At 45.8% G+C, this 17,016-nt stretch overlaps 1 protein-coding gene across 1 annotated transcript in view; it reads right to left on the reverse strand.

Moving 5' to 3' along the window:
* Nucleotides 1–15,850, reverse strand: part of COL17A1 (collagen type XVII alpha 1 chain) — a 46,955-nt gene extending 31,105 nt beyond the window's left edge. The window contains exons 1-10 of the mRNA XM_027960412.3: nucleotides 15,775–15,850; nucleotides 10,969–11,028; nucleotides 9,007–9,051; nucleotides 7,980–8,084; nucleotides 6,394–6,525; nucleotides 5,322–5,369; nucleotides 4,403–4,438; nucleotides 3,219–3,266; nucleotides 1,766–1,909; nucleotides 368–526 (exon numbers count right to left, since the gene is read on the reverse strand). Of these exons, the coding sequence (XP_027816213.1) occupies nucleotides 368–526; nucleotides 1,766–1,909; nucleotides 3,219–3,266; nucleotides 4,403–4,438; nucleotides 5,322–5,369; nucleotides 6,394–6,525; nucleotides 7,980–8,084; nucleotides 9,007–9,051; nucleotides 10,969–11,017 (766 nt within the window). The 5' untranslated portion in view covers nucleotides 11,018–11,028; nucleotides 15,775–15,850. The remainder of the gene's footprint in view (nucleotides 1–367; nucleotides 527–1,765; nucleotides 1,910–3,218; nucleotides 3,267–4,402; nucleotides 4,439–5,321; nucleotides 5,370–6,393; nucleotides 6,526–7,979; nucleotides 8,085–9,006; nucleotides 9,052–10,968; nucleotides 11,029–15,774) is intronic.
* Nucleotides 15,851–17,016: the final 1,166 nt, after the last annotated feature.

The following is a 17,016-nucleotide window of genomic DNA, read 5'->3' on the forward strand; positions in this document are numbered from 1 at the left end:
TGGACATCGATTCCAGCCAAGCCCTTCTCGTTCATGACTGCTTCAAAGAGAGGGCACTTAAAACCCAGAGAAGTTAAATGATCTCTCAAGTTCACACAGTTAATCCTTATATTTGTTTTCATGTTCTTTCTCATTATATATAGGTGTGTGTGTGTGTGTGTGTGTGTGTGTGTGTGTGTGTGTGTGTGTGTGTTTATTCCACCAGAGGAATCAGCATAGAAATTGAATTGAAGTTCCAGTGGAAAAATCTTGGGCTGGTTGGCCACAGGAAGCCCTTCTAGGAAGCCATGGGGTGGGGCCGTTCAGCTCCAGGGTGAGATGTGGAGGGGTCAGGACAGGGAGGGGCTGTGAGCTGCGAGCCACATACCTGATCCTGCAGAATAGGCATTGGTGTTGAGCAGGGATGAGCTCTGGGTTGTGATGTTGTTGTGATAGGTGCCCATGGAGGACCCTGCCGGCAACGTGGAGGACCACACATGGGAGGGAAGGTTGGCATCCAGGATGGTTGTATCATAGGTGCCAGACACTGAAAACATACACACACCCCAGTGAGACAAACCCATTCTCTGTGCTGGGGAACCCAGTGGGCTTGGTTTGCCAGAACTTTCCCAGTTTTAGCCCTGAAGGTCCCTAGTCCTGACAACTCCCTCAGTCTAAGGAAACTGCAGCAGTTGGTCATCCCACTTCTGTCTGAAATCTTGTTGCTGGTGAAAACCTGATCTCTTGAGTCAGAAATTCTTGTTGGCTCTTGATGAAATTTGAAGTAGGTAAATTTTGCTCTAGGGTCGCCCATTTCTCCTTCTAAGCCCCCCTTACCACCTCCCAGTGCACTGTCCCCACTAACGGTCTCTCTCTCTCTCTGTTGCTGACTCCCCTTCACAGATGCCACGGAGCTACGACTCCTTTACAGTAGAATTGCAGACAGCAGCACAGGAAGGGAAGTCCTCAGTTCCGAGGCCACTCGGTACCGGTGGCAGCCTTCTCCTGTTGAACGCTCCTTAAACATTTCTTTGTGCCAACCAGGCCCAAGGGGCATGCTGTTACCCTGAGTGGCATTGGGCACATCTCAAATCTGAAACCAATTCTGCCTATTAATAAACTGAGTGGGAGTTAGCCACACAGGTCACAAACTACTCTGAGGTTTGGTTTTATATTGAAAAACAAAAGATTGCTATCTCAAGGGTTTGTTTTTTTTTTTTTTTTTTTCCCAGTAGTGAGAGGAAAGCTTCAACTCATATATAGCAGAACTGGCTTCTCTCCTCACCTCCCCCCAGGGACCTGCTGATTCATCTCTCTGCCACCCACAGAACCCGCCTTGCACTTGGCAGGCACATGATGTATGAGTCCTGAACTACACTCAGCCTGCTTGTCTTCCCCTCAGTCTACCCTGCTCACTGCCTTTCCGCAGTGCCCAGTGCTTGGAATAGAGGGAGTACATAATAAATGTTTATCGGATGAGTGAATGAATGACAGAAAACACTACAACTTTCCCCAATATTCTTCCTTCGGGGAACCTGGCCAACACATTCCCAGGACAAGTCGAGAATTTCCTGGGAGAATCTCTAGGCTCTAGAGCCAGACGATGGCCAGCACGTGGGAAGGCTGATCAGATGGAGGTGAGAAGATGCAGTCCACATTTTCACGCTGCAGGAAGAGCAGTGCTCAGGGTTTTGCAAAGTCTCCGCTGCATCCTGAAAAGCCTGCCTGGGCACACCTATCACCTTACTCCCTTCCTTCCACAGCAGCCTGGGGCTGGGGGGCTTACCTGACTGGGAGCTCGCTGTCACCACCTTGGTCTCCACGGTGCCTTTCTTGGGGATGGGGAGTGTGTTAGAGGAATTCCGGGTGGGGCTCACACTTGCTGAGCGGCTCCCCTTGAGCAAACGTTTGACGTCATCCAATTCTGTCCCTGAAAGGAATCCCTTAGCTTTTCATTTGGCTTGGGATTCCTTCCCAAGCTGCAGTGGTGAACATTCACGGCACCCTGAACACTGGGGAGGATGAAGCCTCCACTTCACCTGCTGGGACATTTCTGGTTAGCCTTGTCATTTCTGCATTTTGTCAATTTATAGCACTGATTAACCTGGCACTTTGTAATGTTAATAGCCTCATAAATCTAGTGGCTCTACAAGGAGGTCAAAGTCCTCAGTAGATATTTCCTAATTAGACATCACAGGGAAGATTCTGTGGCTGGAAGACCCTGTCATCCTGGATCGGGGGAGCACTCACACCTGGGATAGCCAGAGAACAAGACCCCTTGAAACAAATGGTTCAGCGGTACTCTCATCCGGGCAGAGGCTGCCTCGGGTGTGGGGTCTCTGACCTTGTATGCTCTGAAGTGTCAAAGGGAATGTGTGGCCCGTAACTCTTAAACATTATGTTGCTTTCCTGTGAGTTAATTTCCAGACCCTCTGGCAATGAGGATTTGCAATGAGGTGATTCAGTGGAGTAAAACATGCTGTGCCTCCCAAGGTGGCAAACAGAAGAGGAGGGTGGCATGGTGCAAGGGCAACGTGTGAGAGGAGACATTTGCTGATAACATGTGCCAGAGGACCACCCAGGCACCCCCACCCCTGAGAGCTCCAGACTGTGTGCTCCACAACCCCCTTCCCAAGCCTGGAAAGACTAAGGTGAGACCGTGTCAGGCCTGGCGTTGGATCCCACGGCCCAGGCCCTGAGCTCCTGGGACAAGTCCCAGTCTCTGATTCCTGAGCCACCTAAGCCAGCTCTTTCTCTTCCTGGTCTATTCTTGGCTCCCACCTACCCACAACAGGAGTGCCACACAGTCAACAGAGACAAGGGAATCCCTGACATCTGAGATAACCAGGTTTGAACTCTCATACGTCTGCCTACTCTGGTCTTAACCACCTCCTGGAGTCCCCTCCTGCTCCTTTTCCTGCAGGTGTACAGAAACTTCCTCCCGCGTCTCTGCCCACTCCTCTCGCTGAGACCCTCCTTCAGTCTCCCTTCCAGTGACTGACTGACCCGGGAAGACTCCTCTGGCCCCCGCTCCCTCTGTCCCGGAGCTGTCATGGCTGGGGCTTTATTGCCTGTGAACTACAGAGCAGCAGGGCCCAGGACTTGCTCAGCTCGGCACCGCTGCGTGCAGCCCTGGGTCCCCGTCACAACCTTAGACCTGTCATTTATGGCACGAGTGGCTGTGCACACGCAGCAGGGGCCCTGGGCTCTTGGGTCCCTCCCAGGACGGAGGCACTTACAGCGGGTGGACGGGGACGCGCTCTGCAGTCGGACTCGGATCTCGCTCTCTGTACAGGGGAGAGATGGAACAGCTGTGAGAGAAGAGGCTGGGCCCACAGTGCCTGACTGAGCTCTGAGCTGCAGATTTATCTTTGGGCTGCTCTGTGACCCGGGGACAGAAAACCTAGGTGTGCCCAGGATGAGTGCTGCTTAGAAAGAGGTGTCCTCTCCTTACCCCAGATCACAGCGCTGAGAGCAGAAACCCCAGGCTGAGTCTGGAGGTGCCATCACAATCAGCAATAACCAACCCCTTTCCTAGGGCCCTGGAGGAGGAAATGGCAACCCACTCCAGTATTCCTGCCTGGAGAATCCCATGGACAGAGGAACCTGGTGGGCTGCAGTCCATGGGGTTGCAGAGAGTCGGACACGACTGAGCGACTCAGAACAGCTTCCTAGGGCCCACTCCCCTTTACCAGAACCAATCTGCTCTCCTGTCTCCAGGGTTTCTTAGCCAATAGCAAGAGAATTCTAGTATTTCCTTAGTCAATCTTGGCCTCATTAGGGCAGCAAGTGGGTGATTTAACATTCTAAGTTTCAGGAGGAGCATCAGCGTCAATCAACTATCAAGTTGTGTGTGGTTGGTATGCGCCTAACTTTCCAGGGCCCTGGGAGGCTTAGACTGACCCTTACGAATGCCCAGGGCCTAGGAATCCTGCCTTCAGCACAGCCCTGACACACTCCTTGCCACCCTCACCGGATAAATCAAGGGCAGCTTTCTCTAGGACCACATTCCCTCCTAGGGCCTTATCCACAAGCAGTTGTGGAGAGTGCAAAACTCTCGCAGAGAACTTCGTTCCCTGGAACAATGAAAAAGAGGGGCTTGTGCTCATTTTTTTTTCGCTGTGTAAATGCAATTACAGCACAACTTGCTACAGTCACGCAGGAGACTGGACGTGAAATGAGATGTGATGCTAGCACCTTCACACGGTCCAGCAGAGCGAACCACTCCACACGCTTGCTAGTCTGCTGTCAAAAATCCACCCTTCCCAAAGGAGACCCCCAGGTGCTACAGGCTCCTTGAGGTCAGAAACCATGGCTATTCATTCTTCACTCCTCACTTTTCCTGGCTCATGTCTGGATACATGGTAGATGCTCAGAAAATACTAGTTGGATGAACTGAACTGAACCCAGTGACAGAGATTACCTCGTGTTTGGCTACGTCCTCTGGTTGAAGAAGATGCTGAGAAACAAAGAAAAGTAATATTAGGCATATATAAGAGGTGGCATGCTAAATATCTGTGATATGGAGGCAGACCTATTTGGGTGGGGGAGGTTGTTTTCATAGTGCATTTATATCCAGATAGAAACCTTTATGGATAGTGGATGTTTAATAAATGATGCCCACATGGCCAAAGGGCAGCGAAAGTTATGTAAGCCCCAGTGTGTTTAGGGTGTTAAGTTAGCAAATGAATGTTAAATTGGCTCACATTTAGAATGTTAACTAAGGTAATCATGATCCGTTTGGACTGGTTGATCACATTGATTAAATATATCAAGACTGCCAGGTCTTTCCTTTAGTTTTTTGTTAGAGACTGTCTTGGTTTTTGCACTGTAAGCAAGTAAATAAATGAAATTATAATCATTCATATCATCAATTCTTATGCAGAGTGGGAACCCAAGACTATGGACTCAAGATTTAAGATCCCACCTCAGGTTTCATTTGGTTAAAACGTGCCCCTTTGAGGCTGCTGTGGTAGAGGGGCTGGGATGTTTGATATTTGTGCATTCTCACCCCTGTTCCCCTTTGTAGGAAGGTCTCTGTGGGTCCTGTGGAAGGGAAAACTCTATGATTGTTGCCTGGCCTTAGGGCTTATCTGCCCAAGCCTGAGCCTTGTATGAGAAGCTTGCCATTTCATGAGCAAAGACTTTTGATAGCAAACTGATGCGTCTGACCATTTGTCCCCTTAAGATGCTTCAGGAAAAGAGCCAAGAAAAAGAGGTCAGCAGAGGTCAGACTCTTCTAGAAGAACCCACTTAACTCATGATGTTAACTCATGATGTTCCCTCTCCATCCCTGCCAGGATTTACCGACCATTTCTTTAGAAAATAAGGATAGGACATACCAAATTCCTTCCGAGGATACTCAGGGGAAGAGTTGCCGCTGGAGCTCCCTGGAGAAAGGACAAACATTTAGTACAAACGGCCACTTAAACCCAAATAGCTTCTGAGAGAGTGGGTCCTTTCTGCACCTTTGCAGCCTGGGTGTTCAGCCCAGGATTTAAACACATTATGCCCAAGGGCCTTGCTTGTGGCACTTCCTTCTGGTCACTGATCTACTTCGGTGGGACGAGGTTTGAACAAAGGACAGCTGTTTCGTTTCCTTTTTGTTTTCACTTCCTCAGCTCTGCCCTATGCAGTGCTGATGCCGCTGGCCCATCTCTGATCAAACGAACGTGCGGTCAGCACCAGCAGTTCTCTGAACTCGTGCGGCCTGTTCCGGAGATGGGCCTTGTTACATGAAGAGACCGGTGCTGGCAGAGCAGCAGGGTGCACTTGTGGTGATCCTCTCCACCTGGCCTGGATTTAGGGTTCTCCCTACCCTTGGCAGCCCTGGGTCAAAATCATTTACTGGGATGTCCTGAAGCAGGATACCCTGCTTTTCCATCACTAGTCCCCATCTCATTCACTATTAGACCCACTTGCACCTGGCTTGTCTGTTTTCCACTAAAACTGTAGATTTATGTAGATAGCCAGGAATTCCAGTAACCTTAGGGACCCAGATGTCTTCCTCTCACCTCTTCCTTCTTGATCATAAGCTTTCCCCCTCTCTCTCTGACTTAAATGGCATTGCCATTGACTCCTCCTTTCTGTGACCTGGCTCTTCTTTCTCCATTTCCCCCCAAACTTTATCTTTCTGCTGTGTTCCCTTCTGCTTTTGAACTCTCTTCCCTGACAAACTCCTTCAGTTTCCAACTTCTGCTAATAACCCTATGTGGATAACCCCACGCTGGGTGTCTTGCCTTGACTTCTTCCCTGAGCTCAAGTCCTATGTGTCCTGTTGCCTGCGAAGTAGCCCCACCAGAAAGTCATGCCAGAAGCTCTGCTTTAGGACAAAATAACTGAATTCATTCAAAGGATGAGAGAAGCTACTGAGGGGAGAGAGTAGTTCTTTCTTAAAGTCTGTGGGGCCCGTACCTTCATATGTTCCATGGCGGGTGACATGAGTCTTCCTCTCGAAAGTCGAGCCTGGTGAGTTGGGCAGAGTGGAGGCAGGTGAATGGGCCCTCCTGTAACTGGAGGTGGAGGCATTGCCTCGCATGCTCCCACCTACAAGTGGGGAAAGACATAAACCCTCAGAGCACTTCACAGGGTGACATACAGTTATACTAGGTACATGCAGTCAGTCCTAATGAAGGAGAGCCCTGTGGAGGGGCCAGAGGCCTTCAGCAGAGCGTGACCGAAAGGCTGCTCAGAAATAAGGGTGGAATTACTGCTGCTGCCCTTTCCCAGAACCCTGAAAGACAGGGAGGTCCTTTCTGTCTGTAGCCAAAGTGCATGGAAGTGGAGAAGCAGAATGTTTCCTAAGGACCTGGCCTGTAATTGTAGACCACTGCTGGGTGCACCAGAATGCAAGCCCACATGCAACTGTCTCTCCACAGGTAAGGACTTGTGCAGGTAAGGAAATCCGGTGACTTACAACCCCAGACTCTGTGAGTCGGACAGCTCAGCTGTTTGCATACCTTGGGTCTTCTCTTCAGTGTCATTCCAAGATTTAAAAATGACTCTGGACTCACAGACTTAGAGGATGAACTTCCAGTTGCAGGTTGAGGGGGCGTGGGCAGGGGGAGAGAATGGGGAATGGAAGTAAAGGATTGTTAGGGAGTTTGGGATGGGCTTCCCTTGTGGCTCAGTTGGTAAAGAGTCCGCCTGCAGTGCTGGAGACCTGAGTTCAATCCCTTGGTTGGGAAGATCCCCTGGAGAAGGGAAAGGCTACCCACTCCAGTATTCTAGCCTAGAGAATCCCTTGGACTAGACAGATCGCAAAGAGTTGGACGCGACTGAGCAACTTTCACTTCATTTCACTTGGGGATGGACATGTACACACTGTGGTATCTTAAACGGATAACCAACAAGATCCTACTCTACAGCACAGGGAACTCTGTTCAATGTTATCTGGCAGCCTGGGTGGGAGGGGAGTTTGGGGGAGGATGGATACATTTATATGTACATCCACCTGAGACTACCACAACATTGTTAATTGGCTATGCTCCAATATAAAGTAAAACGTTTAAAACTATAGCTTTAGAGGCAATGTGTGTATATATGTGTTTTCCCTGCTTTGTTTGTTGTGTTTCAGTTGAAAGTTACCAGGAACTATTATTTCTTTGGGATCTACTGGGTTTGTGTTGGATGTTTGCCCAGTGGAAACTCACACAGTCTGGGATTGTATGTCACCGGATTTCCTTAGCACAGTAACCTAATCATTAAGTTTCTTTTGTTGATTTGTTGTTGTTAATTCAAATTGTAAACCCTCAGACATGCATACCCTTTTCTAAAAGAAATGACTTACAGAGAGTAAGTAGTTCAGTGGGAAAGGAGTCACCTCTCTAGGAAGGCTTCTTAACCATGTTACTTATATTGGGGACATAATGACAACTGATTCCATTTGAAATAGGCCTCACAGCTCTTTGGGGCATTTGGAATGGGTGACAGACAGTGGTGGTGATCCCTTTCCCTGCCCAGCTCCCCTTCCCTGACCCCTCCCACCAGCAGGCACTTACTTGAGTTTATGTAGCCGCTGCTGCCATGAGTCAGGCTCTGTTTCTCCAGCCGGCTCCCTCCACCCAGAGACCCTGTTTTAGCATAGCCATTGCTGGTCCCCCCTTCTGCAGAAATGAGGAGCAGGTGACAATTTACAAGTGGACTCAGCAGCCCCTCTCACGCACCTTCCCTGGCCTCTCACCCACGACCCTCTTGGTTTGGGGCCCCTTTCCCACCGGCACCACATGGATCTTATTTTGTTTGTTTTTGATACAAATGTCAAGAGGAAATATTCTACTGAATTTAAAAAGAAAGTTTGCAGGGTGGTTGCTGATTAGGGTAATTTAAGTATTAGAAAATTCAGCAAGTGATGAAAACTCCTTGAGGCCAGGGCCTGGGTTGGACTTTTATGAATGCCTGGCCAGTGCCCTGGACCTGGCAGCCCCTGGAAGTGTCAGAGGGCCGAGTGACAGCTCTGTGAGGATGGTGTTTGACCTGGCAGCCCATCATGCTCCAACCTATGTGTGGATGCAGGGGCTTCCCACCCCCTCCTGAACCAGGACTCCCAGGAGGTGCAGGGCTAGCTCGGGGGCTTGGATTTCCATTATAGAATCCACTAACCCCAGCGACCTCCTGAGAGAAGAGCAGATTCAAACAGAAGCCTGACTATGGTTCCCTCCTCCTAACCCAGGCCCAGGCTGGAGAAGATTTCTGATATTTTAGTGTCCAATCAAATCTAGAGAGACAGAAACCAGATTTGTGTATTTTAGGGGCCAGGGAGAGGGGAGAGAGGATGGAAATGTTCTAAAATTAGATTGTTGCAAAGGGGCCACACGACTATATGGATGCACTAATGACCATTGAATTACACACTTCAAACTGGTGGAGTCTGTGGGATATAAGTTAAAGTCAACACAGCTGTTAAAAAAAGATTTCCGATATTCTGGATTTGCTGGACTGACGAGTGAGAGCCCATGAAAAAGGTTACACGTGGAGCCCTTCACATGAGCCTTAGTGAGAAGCAAGTTCTCAAAATAAGTCACTTACTTGGTGGTAAGGATGTAAGTCTTGTAGTTACTGTTTCTGTGATGACTAGAAAAAGACAAAGAAAAGAGGAGATCTTACATAATGCACTGCAATTCCTCCACTTTGGCAAGGCCTCGCATCTTTCATAAGCTCAGCACATTCAATTAGGTTCAAGGTAGATTTTTTTACACTTGTGCTTCAAGGGATTTGATCTGACCTTCTGTAAAAGCAAATAGGTGCAATAACAATGGGACTTAATGTACCTAGAAAATAGGTTTATATTTCTTTGGGACCAAAAGTAGTTAGTTACCCACTGATTTGAAAAATGAGTTACCATGCATTAATGTCTCTCATCTAACAATTAGATCTAGCCCAGGCCTGGATTCACCTTTGAAGGAGGATCAGAACCTCAAGCCACTTTTCTCTGCACTGTCCCTTTTGAACAGTCACCCAGTCCACCTGAGGCTAGGACATCTTCCTGGCTGATTCCACTGTGATGTAGATAATGACCCCGAACTTCTTTGTGAATTTGGGGGTATCTCAAGGACGCATAATTCATTCTAAAATCTTCAGGGCCATGCCTGAGTGTGAGGAGATGTATGAAGGAAGGGGGTTGATAAGCCACATTTGGTGCTTGGTGAAATCATGGACAGGTGAATATTCAAGACAGACTTGAGAATCAGTCCCTTTGCCTCCTGAAACAGAGAAGGTGCCAAGTGGTGGTGAGGCTATGGCGGTCATAAATGTTTTTTGTGTTTTTTAAAAACACCAGTTAGAATAAAGAACTCTTGCCTTCCTGAATCACTCCCTCCTCTACAGCAGCATGGGGGGTGGGTAGATTCTGAAACCATAACTGGGCCAATTTTGTGCTCTGACTGTGACCGTCATCAAGCACTGCCTCCCCCTGCATTGGACATCAAGGTGCCCCTATATAGCTGAGGCCCTGTCTTCTGAAATCACACTTCTCACGCATACATGTGTGCACAGGCCCAAGTATATGCTTGTATGTGGTATGCATGCAGGTGCAGCTCATGAAAACAGAAAAGGATGAAGAGGATGGTGGGGCGCCACTTTGTGTGCTGGCAACTGCTTCTTCCCACACGGCTATTAGTGCTCCCACTCGTCACCCTTTCTTTCTTCACTCTGCGTGTTCCTATTAGTTTGGTTGTCTTAGCAGCAACGCGGGGTTATTAAAGGAGCAGAAGCAGCATCACATGCATAAAAGGAAACGGTCGTAGAGACAAAAATGGCAGCTTGATTTGAATAACAGTCCTTGAGCTTTCACTAAACCTCTTGTTGTGTGGACTTTTGGGATTCTATGACACATAAAAATAAATTATTTCTGAAGAGTTCCAAGTCTGTGGACGCAGAGATTTGTTTTTTTTTTATTGGAGATATATGAAAGTCACAGGATAGATGAAAGAGTTAGAGCTGCTAAGGGGACAGTTTAAATGTCTCTGAATTTATCATTTGGGCAGTTTCACAAAAGAAATGTGCCTGTTTTCAGTTTTCAGTGTAGATTGCAACTATGACACCAGTGTGACTCCAATTTTGTCCCTGCAGTAATGGGGATATTATTCTTTTGGATTTCCATCACGCTGTATCCCTAAATAAGAACACAATTGAATAAACTCTAGTAAATTCATTCAACAGGATATTATGAAATCATTAAAAGTGCTGGTTATAACAACTGTAACATTGAAATGGCAATTCTGGTCTTTGAAGAAAAAACAGAACACATTTCGATTACAAGCATATTTAAAAAATCAACAAAAGCCTTCTTAAAGGAAAAAATAAAGCCTATTTAGAAATACATTTAAAATTGTACAGTGAAAAAAAGAGCAAAAAACTAAGAAAAAACTAAGAACGAAAAACATAAGAAATAGAAAAAAAGATACAGTAGTTGTGGTAGAATTAGGGACGAATCATTTACTTTTTCCAAATTTTTTATCACTTTTATAATGACATTTATCATGCTCTTACTTCTTTCAGTGACTTCAGTGCCATCTCGTTTGTTCTTGGTTACATCCATGTCATCGCCACCTACAGAAAAAGCCAAAACCAGGAATAGCCATGTCCATTACCACCCCTTTTCATAAGCGCAGGTCCCTACTATTCAAGCTGAGAACTAAAACTGGGTTCCCAGGATTCAAAGCATAATTCTTTCGTGTGCATATATTTTAATAAGAGCCATTCCCATTTCTTGTATTAGTTAGGGAGTAATTTAATAGTTCCAGCTTGGATCCTATTCTTTTGTACTGAGATCTTTTTTTTTTCCTCAGGGTCCAGTTGACCAGGTTGCACCCTGCTGAGCATTAAAGGTCTTACATAGATCTGGCACCCTGACATTTGACTATAAAACTTCCACTTTCTGCCAAGTAGTACAATATCTCTCAAAGCATGTGGTGCTTTCAGCTAATTCATTTTTATGTATCCCACAATGTTCAGTGTTCTATACAATGCTCTGTGAATAGAGGACATTCATGCTTCATTATTTAGAGTTCAGATGTGAGAATGATGTTTGATGGGTTGAAATCAGGATAAAAACCATTATGATGGTCATACTTGTGTGGAACTTTATACTTCACAACATGAAATTTTCTCTTTAACAACAACCCTACTATGCTTCTTTACAGACTTATGTAGGAAAAAAAACCAACAACAAGAAAGTCAATGTAAAATCTATTGAAATATGTAGGAAAAGATTTGTACAAGTGATCTGCGTTCTCCCTTCACTCTTACTCTGGGCAGAAAAATCACTGAGATCTTGTCCACTGTGTCCTGAAGCGTGGATGGGATGAGGCAAGGCTGACTTCAGGGGTGGGGCTGGGCTGGGCTGGGGAGGAGCACGGTTCAGGAGACCAAGGCAAGGATCCCTGTTCCAACTGGGTGCTTTTTGGCTGTAGTTACCAGTTTCAGGCTCTGCAAGGACTTGAAACCTGGCTTTCCCTGGGGTTCTCTCTGCCCAACCTTCCTTTCCTCCTACTTGATCTTTTGGGTGCAGTTCAAATCGGGATTTTAGAATTCTGGAGCAAGCTACTCCCACCCAGGACACCCCTTTCTTGAAGATCTCTCCTTTCAGTCTTTTTCTCCTGCCTGGTGACTTTATGGTCTACTTATCCACTAGGTGCAATGGGCACAGGGCCTAGTCCCATCATACTTTCAGGGGCCTGCAAAAATTGTTTAACTTCTTTTTAAAATCAAACAGAAAAATGAACACACTCTAACTTGGATTATATTCTTTCATGCAGTTTTTTGTCTTTTTTTTTTTTTTTTAATAGAGGAAGGACATCCACAAAGGCAAAATTATCTAGGCCGACAGAAGTCCTAATGCAGCCCAGGGTGAGTTCCCCACTGAAAATCAAGACCACGCAAGACCAACTGGTCAACTACTTGGTGGAATCCACCAAGATCCGCACAGTTAGCGTCAGAGCCTGATCGAATGTGCCAACTCTTTGCTCACTGGGGTTTTTTAAATGTAGCTCTAGGCAAGGAATGAGGCATCACGGAAAAATTCCTGGCTGCATCTAAGAAGACACAGAAGTTTTTTGCAGGTATGTTTCCAAGAGCTGAAGAGCAGAGGCTCCATGAGCAATTTAACAGTGGAGTCCAGCTTTATCAGAGGGCCAAACCTAACTTGTAACTCTGTCTGTACTCCTGAAGGACTATGTCCCACCCGTCTACATACAGCCTGACACCCTCTTTGAAATCCACCGTTAAAGCATTAATTGCCTTTGGCATCTCTGAAGCTCCCCCCACCTCTTCTTTTTTTTAAATTCATCATCAGCTCTGAACCAGAAGGCATTTTGGAGATTAAATGTTCACATGCCCCTGGCTGCCAGTGGGGAGCCACCTAGCATGGCAGCACCTGAATTGTTATAAACAGTTCCTTTCAGGATAATATTTCATAACAACCTATGGAAACTTTAACTTTCCACAAGTTATCACTTATTACCATCCTTAAATGAAAGTTGCTGCTGGCAGCTATAAATTTGGATTGGCTGGGTCGTTTCCACTTATAGCCATCAAGGCAGACTGATGATAGCTCCAGCCCATTTGGTAAGAGTCTCAGCGTCTAGGCAGCCAACCTGGCAAGTGTTTTCTTGTTCTTTCTGTACCTAAAAATATAACAAACATTTCTAGGTAGCCCCTATTTTTTTCTTAGGTCCCAATGATGAAGCCTTAAGATCTGCAACAAAAAAGCCAAGAGTTCCCTAACTTCCAGAGGGCGCAAGGAGATAGCCTGCTAAGAAATCAGATGCCCCCCTCCAGAATGGGAGGGAGGGGAGCCCTCGCTGGCCAGTGCTCTAGAGACAGAAGGGCCCCTGGGTGGGTGAAGGTAGATGCAAGCTCTGTCTCAGCCTGGAGTTCCTACATGGCTGCATCCCGTGGCCTTACACAATGAGTTCTCGGGCCTGAAGTAAAGAAGGAGCTCTGCTGGCTTTACCCAGACTGATAGTCAGAAATGGCAGGGATGGACCAGGAGACAGATGCCTTTCAACCAGAGCCGAGAGGAAATTTCCTGTGAGTTATCAAAGTGAAAGTGATGGATTGAGGCACAAACCTGGATGGGGATCATCCCATGGGGCTACAGTTTTCCCACAGGATTTCCTTCTTAAATATTTTAAGTGCCAAGAGTTTTTAAAAAGTGTAACATAAGGGAAAGGAAAGTACATGCCCAGACTCGTGGCCGAGCCTGCCTCTCCCAGCAGTGCTTATCTGAACGCCTTGCCCCAAAAGTAATATTTAACGAAAGCACAGTCAAGTAGCATAATTTTAAACTTCTGGGATGTTTGGGCCACTTTACTAGAACTGAGGATAAGCAGGTCATTCAAGTCCTCAGTTCCAAAATTATGTTAATTTCCATTCATAGTTCTAAGGGGCTGCTTCGTGGTCATTTCATAATGTTCTTTTGAAGACATAAAAGTGATCCTGTGCCATTTTATTATGTAAGAAAACACAATTCAGAATCACTTTTCTACTTTCATGAGTTTTTTCCCTTTCTGCTTCATTTAAATGATGTCACATCCACCTAAAACTATTCCTATTGATGATGGTGTGTAACCCAGGCACAAACAAGGCCAAATTGCTGATACCAAGAGAAAACCATCTCAATTGACCTTCTTATAACAATTTATGAAACACTTTGTCTTTAGCACAAAGAAGGGAATAGAGAAGAAAATGTTTTTCTATTTTAGGAATAAATGTCCCTATACTCTGCTAAGGAATCATAGGTATCCTTACAGCTCTTGTTACTCCAATCTCTGTACACTTTACATTTTAAAACAACAACAAAATAACCAAAGTGTGGGAAAACCACCCACTAGCTATTGCTCTGTTAACACAGAAGGGCCAAGCAGTTTGCAGGGGCTATGAATACCAATGCCCTAGGGTTGATAGTCTCAGAGGCTTCTGTCTCTACACCCCTCTGGCAAGCAATGGGTGCCCTCACCTCTGCATTTAGCATCCTCCATTTTCATAACCAGGGCTGGGGGAGCTTGGGCCCTAGCTTCGTGATTAAGTTGCTTGTTTATAGCCATGTTTGGTTAAATCCTGCTACCACTAACAATGGCAAATGAGCCAAACCAGGCAGATACAAACTTCTTTTGGTCAGGCATAATTTAAAAATGTGGTTAGTTCTTAGGTCAGAGCGGTTTCAGCAATCTGGGTTTCTATCCAAGCTTGAAGCAAGAATCCTTGCTTTAAGTGCCCTCCTGTTAACTCTGATCAGATTCATGGGAGGGTTTTGATGGGGCTGAGAGTAAAGCAAGCTTTCTCTGATTTTCAAAAGGGCTCCACTGGGGGCTGTACATTTGCTTTAGTTTAGTTTCGACTTAGATTTGTGCCTTAGCTGTAAGAGAAAGCACATGGGGGTAAGAGGAATGATTCCGCTTTTCAAACAGATTTCTTTAAAAAATCCCCCTACATTTTATGGAAAGAAAAAATCCAACCATTAAGCTACTGATTAGCTGCTTCTCAAAGAAATGAGGTGCTAGAGGATTTGCCAACACTTCAAAAAAGTAAAGCGGTAAATTGTCAGTTAGTAGTTAATGTGGTCTGTGAGAGGCCTAAACTGGTAGTTCTCATCCCAAAATGGATTTCTTTTGGTCTCTACATTGGCCTGCAAAACGTGACAGATTTTTTTTTTCCTTGTTCCAAGTTTGACTCCCGGAAGTTCCTGGATTAACTATATCATTTCAGATATTTCACTTTACTTTAGATTAGGGGTAATAAGTGCAGAGTGTGATATACAGCCAGCCCCTTGAGCTTAGTCAGAACCTGCCAGCACAGACTCTGGGGGAGCACACTGGTGCTCAGGGGTTACTTCTAGAAACCCCCACTCAGCTACACTTTGATTTCTGAGCTGTTCTCTGCTATCAAGGGGAGAGAGGGGAAGTAAAGAAGGGTAGGGAGAGAGAAGGAGAGAGAAACTGAGATTGAGAGAGAAGGAATTTTAAACTCTTTATATTCTATAAAACAGTTTAACACAAGTCATTTTACAATACTGAAAACAGTACCAAAGAAATCTTGTCATCAGAGTTCACTTTATCTTCACTGTTTTTTTATTCTCTTTCCCACTGTCAAAACTTTCTTGTCCCTTTAAAAGACCTACCCTAAGTAGAACACATAAGTCAAACTAATCATTTATGATCAATTAATCACATCAACAGAACACTGGAAATTAAAGAATGCCATCTTAGATTCTCTGACAAACATTCAAGTTCTCAGCGGCAAACCTCAAATTAAAGTCTTACAGGAAGCGAGAACCACCAAATTCCTATGACTTACCTAGTTTGAGATGCCGAAGGAATCGGAAACAACTTTGAGTAAATGCCCCTTCTTTCTTCCCCTGACGTTTTCTTCTAGACTGTTTGCCGTTCCCACTTTTTTTTTATCCAGACCCAGCCAAGGTGTGTTAGAGCTGAGTGATCTTTCAAAAATGTTCACTTCTCTCCCCCTTGTTTCTTTCAGTTCTTTGCTTCCAAACAAGTCCTGACAAAGGTGTGTTGAGGTTTAAAGCATGACTCCACCCTTCCAATTATCTGACACTTGCAGGATTAAAAAAAAAATCTGCCTCCAGGAATCAAACTTTACAGGAGGCAGAAACCTTCTCCAGTTTAGAGCTATGGGGTTAACCATTTATGGGCCATGGGAAAAGGGAACAAAGGTTCAGCACAAAGGAAATGACCTTTTATTACTCCTCCTTACCTTTCACAGCCAGAGAACTGCCACAGCTTGGTATTCCCCTCCCTCGCTGTCATCAGTTCAGCTCAGTTCAGTCACTCAGTCACGTCCAGCTCTTTATGACCCCGTGGACTGCCGCATGCTAGGCCTCCCTGTCCATCACCAACTCCCAGAGTTTACTCAAATCCATGTCCATCGAGTCAGTGATGCCATCCAGCCATCTCATCCTCTGTTGTCCCCTTCTCCTCTCACTTTCGATCTGTCCCAGCATCAGCGTCTTTTCAAATAACATAGTTCTTTGCACCAGTGGCCAAAGTATTGGAGTTTCAGCTTCAGCATCAGTCCTTGCGATGAACATTCAGGACTGATTTCCTTTAGGATGGACTGGTTGGATCTCCTTGCAGTCCAAGGGACTCTCAAGAGTCTTCTCCAACACCACAGTTCAAAAGCATCGATTCTTTGGCACTCAGCTTTCTTTATAGTCCACCTCTCACATCCATACCTGACTCCTGGAAAAGCCATATCCTTGACTAGACAGACCTTTGTTGACAAAGTAATGTTTCTGCTTTTGAATATGCTGTCTAGGTTGGTCATAACTTTCCTTCCAAGGAGTAAGCGTCTTTTAATTTCACGGCTGCAATCACCATCTGCAGTGATTTTGGAGCCTCCCAAAATAAAGTCTTTCACTGTTTCCATTGTTTCCCCATCTATTTGCCAAGAAGTGATGGGACCAGATGCCATGATCTTCGTTTTCTGAAGGTTGAGTTTTAAGCCAATTTTTTCATTCTCTTCTTTCACTTTCATCAAGCTCTTTAGTTCTTCACTTTTTGCCATAAGGGTGGTGTC

Source organism: Ovis aries, chromosome 22 (assembly GCF_016772045.2).
Source record: "Ovis aries strain OAR_USU_Benz2616 breed Rambouillet chromosome 22, ARS-UI_Ramb_v3.0, whole genome shotgun sequence".
NCBI lineage: Eukaryota > Metazoa > Chordata > Mammalia > Artiodactyla > Bovidae > Ovis > Ovis aries.